This window comes from Podarcis vaucheri (genome assembly GCF_965113315.1).
Source record: "Podarcis vaucheri genome assembly, chromosome: 7".
In the NCBI taxonomy this organism is placed as follows: Eukaryota; Metazoa; Chordata; class Lepidosauria; order Squamata; family Lacertidae; genus Podarcis; species Podarcis vaucheri.
In genome coordinates, this window is record NC_138765.1 from 21,676,269 (window position 1) to 21,688,337 (window position 12,069).

General features: G+C 45.7%; 1 protein-coding gene across 1 annotated transcript in view; it reads right to left on the reverse strand.

Moving 5' to 3' along the window:
* LOC309537657 (IgGFc-binding protein-like) overlaps positions 1-12,069 on the reverse strand; it is a gene marked incomplete at its 5' end in the record, with an annotated part of 40,581 nt that overhangs the window by 26,895 nt on the left and 1,617 nt on the right. The window contains 3 exons of the mRNA XM_082232548.1: positions 438-1,664; positions 9,591-9,644; positions 10,781-10,829. Of these exons, the coding sequence (XP_082088674.1) occupies positions 438-1,664; positions 9,591-9,644; positions 10,781-10,829 (1,330 nt within the window). The remainder of the gene's footprint in view (positions 1-437; positions 1,665-9,590; positions 9,645-10,780; positions 10,830-12,069) is intronic.

The following is a 12,069-nucleotide window of genomic DNA, read 5'->3' on the forward strand; positions in this document are numbered from 1 at the left end:
ATTCAGTATAAGGAACAGACTGCTTTGGAAGGTGGTGACCTCTCCTACATGCAAGGTTTTCAAACAGAGGTTGTATGGCCATCTGTCATGCATGCTTTAGTTGAGATTCCTGCATTGCAGGGGGTTGGACTAGGTGATACTTCCAGCTCTACAAATCTATGATTCTAAGGCAGGTCCTATATTCCTATTTTCCCATGAACTGGAGACTATCTTTGTATCCAACCCTTTCTCCAAGAAGCTATGCACAAGGAGGGAAGCCCAATTTATTTCCCCAAGAGCCCTGTGAGGTTGGTTACACTGAAAGAGAGAGATTGGCCCAAGATCATGCATTGAGTTCCATTGCTGAGCAGGGATTCGGACCCTGCAATGCTGATCATCTTTTGCTCAATGGAAATTCAGCACCTTGATCTCCCACCTCAACAAGCCCCACAACTCACCACGATGGCAGAGTGCCAATGCACCATAGGCATTCCTGCTGGCAATGCCAAAACTTAGCAGGGCAAAGGGGATGCTGGGATGTGTCATGGAATGGGTGCTTTCTTTCTTCCCCAGACTGTACTCGCTCCAGGAGTATTCTGTTCCTGGAATCTGTCTCCAAGAGGTGCCACTCAACGCACGACCATCCATGGTGATCCCAGAAGCAGCAGCGGTCTTAGCAACGATGAACGCAGAATTGTCAAAGTCCTCCAGGCCCCCGAGGGTGTAAGATGTACAGTAGCTGAACACGTCAGGGATACTGAGGAGGAAGGGGTCGAAGGTCAGGCCAGAATGGGTACCACCGGTGCAAAAGAAGAAGACCTGGATGCCCACGTTGGCTGTGATGTAAATGGGACCCGAACGTGAGACTTTCAGCTGAAGCACCTGCCCGGCCACAAGGTTGTAGTTGGTATGGATCCCACCAGAGACACAGGTGACTGTGGTGGGCTGAGACGCCACTATGTATGCAAGGTCGTACTTTGTCTGGAAAGAGAGTGGGAGGAGAAAGAAGGCCCGGCCCCAGCTAGACACTGGCAGAAGCTGCTCCACCACATGGTTGCAATTGGTGTTCATATTGGCGCAGGTGTGCCCACTCAGCACTGCCACTGGCCGTGCTGATCTTACAAGGGTGCCAGAGAGGTCTTGGCGGCTCTGGAGCTGGATGGCTTCGTATGGAGAAAGGACGACATTCAGCTTGCTGCCTGCTGGGTAGATGCGCCCCTGGAATCTCACGCTGCCCTTGAGATTGATCTCCACCGCAGTTAGGTCCTGCCACGCAATGATGGAGAACTCCTTGTATGAATTGGACAGCTCTCCAGGAGGTGTGAGGATGTAGTATTCAGAGCCTAGGCTGTGGACTGGGTAGATCACGGTGGTGTCGGCTGTATTCTTCTTGGAGTTGAGGGCCAACACAGAGATGTCTTGGTTAGCTTTCACCACGATGGTGTAGCAGAATTTAGCTGTGCCGGCCATCTCTGCATAAGCTGGTATCTTCACTTTTGCAGTCTGACCCCGGGCAAGGGGGAATTGGCTGTGGAACTTAGATTTGTAGACTGAGATAGTGACGGTGGTAGAAGGTGAGTAGCTGGAAACGTAGAGCTGGAACTGAGCTTCAGAGTAGCCCAGCTTATGGTTTTGCAGGAAGGCTGTGATGAACTCCCGGCCAGTGGGCATTACAGCATGGAAGCCTGGAAGAAAAGAAAGAAAAGTAAGCATGCTCTTCCACTGTCCATCTGCAACCCAGAAAGCACTTTTGGGGGGCTGAAATCTCGCGTGTTTTTAGGCACCTTATGAGATTTGGGGAGCGAGGAGTGGGTCACCTGACTTGCCCAGGAGCACATCCCAGAAGACATACCCCTGGGTTTGGATCTCCAAAGGTTGGACAGTATGATGTCTGGGTATTATGACAGGGTCTATAAAATCCCCCCACCAAAATATCTGACAGTGGGAAATAAATATTTTGTTTTTTCTTTAATTGAACAAGGACTTTACGGGAAGGCAGTAAAAGAATCCAAATGCCCAAGTAATGCCCGCAAGTCTTGACAATGTGCCCTACCAAAGGTTATCCATTCAAAAGATTTCTGTACACACCCCAGAAATAAGAATACTTATTACATTATCTAACAAAGTACCCCCATGTCAGACGTTTCCAACTTCCCTGTGCAATAGGCATTTTTGGAAATGTGAGAAAGTGCCATGGGTGCCCCTCACAAAATGGATGTCAAAAGGGTGGCATAACACAAATGGATCTAAAAGAGCAGAAAAAGAGACAGGGCCACAAAAGATCGGAGGGGGAGGCAGTGACATCAGCCCCACAGAGAGACATTCTTTGCCGTTTCCTCTGTTCAGTAGGGAAAAGATGGCGAGTGTCCAATCCTCACACCCAACAAAATGTGGGCATGCCTAAGGGGTTGTGTTCAAAGCAGGAGAGGCTAAGCCAGAGCAAACAGGAACTGATCGGGAAAAGCAAACACTTCTCTCATGCATTCTGGATATTTGAGGTGGCATAGACAGAGGTCATGTGTGCCAGAGAAGATACTGGCAGACCCATGAGCCCCTGGCTCATGCGGAATATCTGGGCTTCTCATGCATGTGTAGTTAGCTCTTTTTCAAAAAGTTTCATTCTGGCCATCAGCTGTTTTGCTGGGGAAAGGGAGACTGAATCCAGACTTGCCTCGCAGCCTCCTAACAACCTGCTTGCTGGATTTCATTTACTATCTACTGCTACTGCTGCTGCTGATACTTCAGGCATCTCTTTAACTTTAAATGAGGCTGAGGTGGAATCTAAACACATATAAATAATGTGAAAATGTTTTTAAAAAATGTTTTGAAAAATATATTGAATTTGCCATAAAGACTCTCTTCCCTGAAAGAGAGGGGAGTAGTTGTGGGCGGGAGCCCGAGCACTGCCCAGCAGGGGGCGTGGCCCCCTGCCTCCAGCTCACCTGGCTGGTTCTCACGCCCCCCAGTGGCCACCCAACCAGGTGCCGCGGAGGGGGCGTGTTCAGCAGCCTTTTGCTGCAGCGCCAGCCTCTCCCTGGCCTCATTCCTCGTCGTCGTCCCCTCGCGAGTCTTTGTGCCTAGATTTGCCTATCATTTAAGAGGGGCAACCTTTATTGTAGGCAATTATCTTCTAATTCTGTCTGACTGCAGTTGGGGTTGCTCTGTGTATGGGATTGTTCCTTGGAGCCAGGTGCTAATATGTAGCTGAGCACTGCTGCTTGAACTCTTGCTGGGTTGTGATTTAATAAATATAAATAAATAAATACAAGCGGTGCAGTTAAGTGGCGTATAGCTTGTTCATTTTGTCAGCAGTTATGCAGAGCAATTGATAATAGTAATTCCTACTCATAGCTATAAATCCATTGGCTATTAATTGAGATACTATCGATTAATAATTAATCCCTCAACAGTGCTCCGAACTTTACTGATGCACAATAATTGTATACTAGCATTTAATTACAGTCAAGTTATTAATTGATTGGTGATATTAATACTAATTTAAAAATAACAACAATAATAAAATAAAATAATAAAATAAAATAAATCTGAAATATAAATAAATAATAATTAATAACAATAATAATTAATAAATAATTATAATTATAATAATAAAAATAAAATAATAATAATAATTAATATTAAAAATATAGATAGATAAATAAATAAAAATTAAATTAAAAAAATAATAATAATAATTAGTGACGAAATAAATAGTAGGCGCATTTTACTAGCGCACAGAGCAGCTCATGGCGCCCAAGTGGAAGCGCACGGGTGCAGTACCAGCACACACTGCAGCCGTCAACCGTCGTAATAATAAACCCAAACCCATTTCGCAGTTCCTCAATGCCTTCAGATCATTCATTGTTGACTATGAACAGCGCTTTCTCTTAGCTATTCTTTAGTTCTATTTGCCTTGCGTTTCTTACTTCCTTGTTTCGCAAACCAGTGGCCAGCCTTTAAACTACCCAGGTGCAGGCCCAAGCCCTCAGGCAGGAACGGCGGCTGTGCAAACTAGGTCTCAGGCTTGCTCGCCGACTTTCAGAACCGCACCAGGGCGCCTGCGTGGAGGCTGCCGGCCCGTATCAATAACCCGGTTGCTTCCAGTTCTTCTAGTTCTTTGCAGAATAAGCAGCCCAGGGTCCAGCTTCCAGAAGCAGGCACCTCATCAGCCGGTGATGATGAGTCAGAATGGCTTACGCCATTTCTGGGGAGGCCGCCGCTATTAGCATCTGGCAGTTAGCCCGTATGTCGAGAAGAAGCCATCAGAGGTGTATCGCACTGGGAAGCTGGGCCTTAGAAAGGATTTAAAACGTAAGGTGTGCTGGTAATTCAATAAAGGGCAATGCCAAAGGCAGTCTTGTAAGTACCCGCACGAGTGTGAGAGATGTGCAGGGGCTCACCCAGCCACAGCGTGTTACAAAGGGAAGCGGCCCTTTTGGGGAGGTCAGGGCTTCCACTCTAGTTCCAGACGAGCCCCCACAGCAGGGAACCATCGATAAAGTCCTTCTGGGTCTAGCATTTTCTCCACTTCAGCTTTCTCCTCTCCTCAACCTCTTGTCTATCCATCCGGACGGAAGCGTAGCATCCTATTTTTGGAAGGGTTTCTCAGAGGGTTTCAGAATCCCAGTAGTGGCTCCTTAACCGCGAAGGACTCTCCTAATCAGAAGTCAGTAAGGGAAAGGACGCTCGCCTCACCCAATGGGTAGCTAGCCCCACCCCTGGGTCCACACTATGGGCGCCACTCCGGGTGCCAGAGCAGCTAGCTCCGCCACTAGGGCATACAGCTAATTGGGATGAACCCAACAGGGCCGCCACTTAGCCCCTGCTTGGTCTCCAGGACAGAGGCACCCCGTCCCAGACCCACCCCTCTTTTGAGATTATTAGGCAACCAAATGTATCATTCCATAACACCTCATACAGGATTTATTTATTTATTTATTTATTTTTCCTGGGGAACCTGCCTTTTTCTCCCAGATCAACTACAAGAGCAAGATCACAGCTTTAACAAAATGACAGCCCAAACAGGAAGACACATGGGAGCAATGGTACTGCTTTGAAGTGTTCCAGGTCCATTTCCTGTTCTCCCAATGAGCAGGGCAGCCATGGGCAAAATTGCAAAGAAGTACAATAATGATTTAGTCCTTAGTCCTATAATCTAGTAAACCTTTAAGCCCAACAGTCGAAATCGCATAATTTCAATGCTTTAACTATATTAGGGAACATGTATAGTTAGTAAACAAATTGCTAGTTTGGTGAGAAATAACACTTCACTGAAGTGGATAACGCTTTGGCCAAGAGCTCACTTTTGGCAATCTTCTAGAACATGTTGCATATGTAGCAGTTCTTTCTAGCTAGAGTGAAACTCAAACCTGACATTTACAGTACAAGATAGAAGTGTTCTGGAATGTCCTGGCTGTGTCTGGAATGTCCTGGCTGTGTCTGTAGTACAACAGTTTTGGAAATCTGTAGGAGAGCATCCCACCAATCTCTTGTCATACTAACAATCGTGTTATCAGCTAACAATCAAAAGTGCTAAAATTTTAGCTACATTGGCAACAGGATGTTGGCTAGAAGCAACTGGTTTTCTGAAGCTAAAACTTACAATTTTGTTCTAGGAGTTACTTGATCACAATATAGAACTATTTGTTTATTCCTTATGAGTTTTACACATGATGAAAATGTATACTCAAGCAGATATTTTTATAATCACTGTACTATACTATGATACAGTGCATAATGAACATCCACATTCAGCTAGTCTGTGTGCCAGCCCCCTTCAGATTCAGCACAGAGAGCACCAAGTGACTCTGAAACAAATCAGAAGTTTAAAAGTCATGATACAAAATGAGTTTTGGGGCCTATGTGCATACCTAACCTTAAAAATAAAATAAAATAACAAACAAACAAACAAACCGCACCACAGCGTAAGACTCCCAAAATCGGTTAAGACAGACCTTGAGATCTGGATCACGTTTCTGGAACGCTACAATGGAGTCTCCTTATGGCAGGAAATCCTCGACCTGTCCTCAGATTTCCAGGTTCACTGATGCCGCTGGGTCCTTGGGCTTCAGTTTATTATTTAGGGGATGCTGGTGCGCTCAACAATGGCCAGCAGAGGAGCAAGGCGAGGCTATTACATGGGATCTCACTTTTCTGGAGTTTTTTCCCCCTTAGTAGTGGCTGTTCACATTTGGACTGAGGAGTTCCAGAATCGCCGGGTGTGCTTCAGAACTGATAACCAGGCAGTGGTCAACATACTGGCTAAACAGTCATCGCGTTCCGAGAGGGTGTCATGCCTACTCCAATCATTCGTCCTCCAGTGCCTCGCTTCCGAGCATTAGCTCCCAGGGCTCAGCCACTGCCAGAACCTGTTCCGGAGCACCTGTGGAACCTTGGAGACGTGAAGTGATTAAGGGAGTATTAGCATCTGTCGCACCCTCTACGTTTAGATCATATAAGAAGGTCTGGTGTGATTTCATGGGGTTCAGGTCCAAAGTATCCTCCCTTTCCACCAATGTTACACCCTCCACAGAAAACGTTCTGCAATACTTAACACACCTTCATGGCCTAGGTTGAGCCTCGAAAACTTTGAGGATACACATAGCCGCTATCACATTCTTTAGTAGACCCATGTTTTTCCAGTCACCTTTGTTGAGACACCAATGCACAAGGGCACTCCGCAAAGCTATTGATGCCTGTGGTTTATCTTCCCAGGATTATGCGGCACACTCATTCAGGATTGGCGCTGCCACAACAGCTGCACGCTTGGGCCTGCCAGCAGATAAGATTAAGGAAATGGGCCGGTGGAAATCCGACGCTTATAAAGGTTACACTCGTTAGAATGCGCTCTGCTCCTTTACCTCTACTTACCCATATTTTTCTTTCCTTTATTCTCAGCCGTTCTCAGAAGCGTCTGGATTTGTCGCCATGGTATAGTCCATTCGACCCACGTACGGTCAGTTAGCTGTGGCCTCACCCCTAACCTTGGATTGCCACCTGGAGTACGAGTTTCCTGGTTTTCGAGACGAGGCATTGTGTATGCCATTGCTGAGAGGGAGAGACGAGGCATTGCTTATGCCATTGCTGAGTGCGAGTTTCCTGGTTTTCAAGATGAGGCATTGCTTATGCCATTGCTGAGTGCGAGTTTCCTGGTTTTCGAGACGAGGCATTGCTTATGCCATTGCTGAGAGGGAGAGGCGAGGCATTGCTTATGCCATTGCTGAGAGGGAGAGTTGCCGCGTTTGGCCCTCCTGACATCCTTATCCTCCAATTAGGGAAAAATGACCTGGTTAGCAGAAGAAGTGTGGACTTGTCGTGGCACATAAAAAGAGACTTGGATGAGATTGCTGCCTTGTGTTCTGGTCCTCCTTCCTGAAGAGAATTGTGTGGCACGGTATGCAGAACTGTATGGCCATTGAAAAATCCAGGAAACTCTTAAATCGTGCAATAGCCCATTGGGTGCACTTTTTGTATGGCCGAGTCGCCTCTCATGACCGTATCCAGATTGGCGACCAAGCCTTGTACCGGAATGATAGGGTCCATCTTTCAGACCAAGGGAATGACATTTGGTTAACTAGCATCAGCAGCAGCATCAGGGATTGGTTACAGCTGTGAGGGTATTGGCGGCGAGCCTTTAGGCTCGGGTGGCGGTTAGGCATTGGAATAATGTGTTATGGTGTGTCGAAGTGCTAGGTGTGGCCATCGCCTATGCCTTCAATTTTTAGGGGTATTCCGTTAAAGGAATCTGGGGGCCGTGTATTCCGTCCGATGCCTGCTTGGCGGGAGGCCAAGGCATGGCCCTCGGTGACAGCAGGGGTGAGCCTATAGTTGGATTAGCATCAACAGGCTCCACCTACTGGTGAATAAACCCACTTGTTTCGATCCAATGCCTAAGCCAATACCTTTTCATTGCTGTAATCAATAAAGTTGTGGCCTTTTCTAGCCCATCAACCTTATATCACGTGTCCTTGTGTCTTCATTTCACTTCGCGGGGGTCGGGTCCTCGAACCACAACTCACCATTGCCATCTAGTGCCACCATTGTATAATGCGCTTTACAACACACTTAAAACGTTTTATTTGCAGCTGTGTAGCTGAGTGCTATCACACTAGTCATCCCTTCAAATAGGGGACTCTTTCAAAGGGAGGGCTTCCCTCTAGGCCGTTCCTTCAGTAAAGGGACCGGCCTATGTCAAGGAGGGCCTACCTGGAATCCTGTGTAGACATATCCTCTGCTTTCTGAAGCTTCAAACTGACACTATCTTCTATAATAATATCTCATACTTTCCACTGGCTAGGAACTTGCTCTTTTTAAAAAAGGAAAGAGTAGCAGGGAGGAATAATTAAATTCTCAGCATCCCAGATTTTGCTCAGGATGAAGAGATAGTACATTCGATTCTGACTCTTTTTATTCGCATCCTCATATTCAGCGTCCTTGCATGCACACAGGCACTGCTGGATTTACATATAAGCTAAACAAGCTGTAGCTTAGGGCTCAACTCTCTTGGGAGCCCCCCAAAAACTGGATGTACATTTCCAAAATACAGTGGTACCTCAGGTTACATATGCTTCAGGCTACATATGCTTCAGGTTACAGACTCCGCTAACCCAGAAGTAGTACCTCGGGTTAAGAACTTTGCTTCAGGATGAGAACAGAAATTGTGTTCCGGTGGTGCGGAAGAGCGGGAGGCCCCATTAGCTAAAGTGGTGCTTCAGGTTAAGAACAGTTTCAGGTTAAGAACGGACCTCCGGAACGAATTAAGTACTTAATCCACTGTATAAGATACAAAACAAATGAAATAAAACCTACATACAGCAACAGTGTTTTGTGTTGTGTAGGCTCCTATGATGTAAGTAATGGGCCCCGCCTGTTAGCCTGCTCCCTAAAATATCACTGGTTTGCCCATTTCTATATATAGGGTGCCTACATTCTGCGTGGACTGGTTGCACGGCAACATGTGCAAATGACTTTAGATACCTGTTAGATCCATAAATTACCATATAGCATATATTCAACAACAAAAAACAGCGACCATTTATTGTTGACAGCGGGACATATAAAGGGCCTCATTTCCTTCAGTAGCTTAGGGCCTCATCAAACCTAAATCCAGCCCTGCACACAGGTACACACATCGCTACACACTGAAGTGTCTTGGCCCGTCTAGTCTTATTATCTACTGTGGCTTGCAGACGCCCACAAATGTCTCAGGCAGGGTAGGGGTTAAGACACTCTTAGCCCTGTGATCCTTTTAAGTGGTGATTCCTACTCCGGGGGGGGGGGGGCTCACAAAACAAGTAGAATTCAATGCATATCACCGGAAGGATGTTCATCCTAGTACATGATTTGAGCGTCTGCCTAGATTTTGCAATCACTGAGCCCACAACCAGCCCATATCCAAAGCCTGTACTCCTGACAATTCACTTAATTTGTGGCAAACCTCATCAGAGGCATGGATACATTGCCTATAGATTTCCCCAACTATGTGACTCTTATCTGCTACTGATTGTTATCTGGTCAAATGGCTGAATTGCGGGTTGCCCATTCAGTCCTCCTATTTGCAGACTTTTGTCCTTGGACGATTTCCTAGTCACACCACCCAAGTCTCTACTCACCACCGAGGAGGGTGAGCCCCACAGCGATTGGCAGCAGCATCCTCATCCCCATGGCTGCAAAACAAGAAGAGAAGAAAGAGGAATGGCACTTTGGTGCTCAACCTTATGATGTAAGTGCATCAAAGAGTAAGGACCAAACTAGAGCCAATGGTAAATGTGTGAATTTATTGTTTCCTTTTCTTTTTCTTTACTGGCATATGATATTCATTCTGCATCTGCAAAGAGTCAACCTTTCAACACGGCATCATTTATGCTTTGGAAGCTCCCTGTCTTATTGACATTATGCAGGTACCTTTGCTATACAGTGGTACCTCGGTTTACAGACGCTTCAGGTTACAGACGCTTCAGGTTCCAGACTCCGCTAACCCAGAAATAGCACCTCAGGTTAAGAACTTTGCTTCAGGATGAAAACAGAAATCGCACGGCGGCAGCAGGAGGCCCCATTAGCTAAAGTGGTACCTCAAGTTAAGAACAGTTTCGGGTTAAAAATGGACCTCCACAATGAATTAAGTTCTTAACCCAAGGTACCACTGTGCTGTTTTAGATGCCTACTGAAAGCTTATTTTTGTACCAGTTTTTGCTTTTGTTGACTGATGTTATCTGTGTTTTCTCTTTTTTGTGTATACCCAGGTGGGTTTTTTTTTAAAGGTTTTGTGAATTTTAGCTGTGTTCTGTTGATAATGTTAGTGATAATTTTTGCTTAGAGAGTTTTCTGATTAAGTGGTCTACAAACCCTTCTGAATAAATAAATATGTCAAACCCTCCTTTCAGAAATACTGCATCTATCTATTAAGGCTACCTCATTTTGTAGGATTAAACGGTTAGGAACAAATGGAATAAAAAGTCTTTGATAGATGAATCATTTTTTTATTTTATTTTAAAAATTATTATATCATTAAAAACAACAAGAGTGGGTATTAAGCAGGCATTCCCAATTCTCTCTTGCAAAGCACAGAGTGCTTCTTCTAAGATGATGCTTGCTGTGAAGTATATTTTTCCTCTAAAAACAAAGTATGTTTCCCCATTTACTTCATTTGCAAATCTATTAAGATATAATTTTGAATATAGCTTGCATACGGGTTTCTGAAACCAGATACTACATAATCAAAGAAAGCTCGGTGGACTTATCCATTTCCTCACACTCCTCCCATGTTTATTTCACAGGTGCCTAATGAGAAAAGTCCACTTACCTGCTGGGAAGCTCCTAATTCTCTCGGTGACAAGTTTGCCACATTTATACTGGAGGGAGTACCCAGCACATTAAGGTAGCATATACAGAGGTGTGTGATAGGTTGAGTCATTGCTTCCTGGAGGAGGGACAGTAAGCTCATGTTTGGGTCAATGCACATGCAATTCTCCTTACCACAAAAGTGTTTACGTGTTTAAGTTTGGATTACTTAAAAGATCATGAGCTGGAGTGCTTGGGGCAGTGTGGTTTACTCAGCACTGTGTGCTTAGGGCCCAAGAGAGGCTTTCTGGAGAAAATCTTGAATTTCTTCCCAACAGTACTAAAAGGGCATGTAGTGCATCCTCTTTTGCAGATGCATCCTGTAGATGTTTACTCAGAATCAATCCCCACCAGTGGAAGCTGATTGATTAGGACAAATAACTGCCTGACCACTGCCCAACCAACCTCCTATACTAAGAACTGGCTGGCGCTTTGCTTCCAAGCCCAGTTCAAGGTGCTATTGCTACTCTTCAAAGCCCTACATTATTTAGGCCCCAAGTATCTGAAAGACCACCTCCTTTCCTACAGATCCTCTCTAGGTCTATTAAGATCAACAGAGGAGCCTCTCTTGGTAGTTCCACCTTCCACATAGGTTTTGTAGTGGTGGCCTGGCAGGGGACATTCTCTGCGGTTGTGGAACTCCCTCCCACAGAGATATGTCTGGCTTCTTCATTACAGCTTTTGGTGAATGCTGAAGACATCCCTCTTAACCCCGGCCTTTTGACACCTGAGATATGTGCTTTCCGGGTTCACCCTATCCCTGTGGCTGTACTCTGTTGCAGCTGTTTTGAATTCTGAATTTTAAATTGTTGTTACCTGCCCTGGGACCTGCTGGTGAAGGGTAGATAATAAATGGAATTAATGATAATGACCACCACAGTGTGTCCTCAGCCAGCCCCCTCCCGCCTGCCTTACAAGCTACCAGTCTAGGGGTAAAACTTTCTTCTTCTTCTTCTTCTTCTTCTTCTTCTTCTTCTTCTTCTTCTTCTTCTTCTTCTTCTTCTTCTTTTTCTTCTTCTTCTTCTTCTTCTTCTTCTTCTTCTTCTTCTTCTTCTCACTCGTAGCTGAGTTCAGTGGCGTAGCGTGGGGGGTGCAGGGGGGGCAGGCCGCACCGGGCGCAACATCTGGGGGTTAGGGTTAGGGGGTGCAAATCCACGGGTTAGGGGGCGCAAATTACTTGCCTTGCCCCGGGTGCTGACAACCCACGCTACGCCACTGGCTGAGTTAGATTGTCTTTCATGAATATGGTCT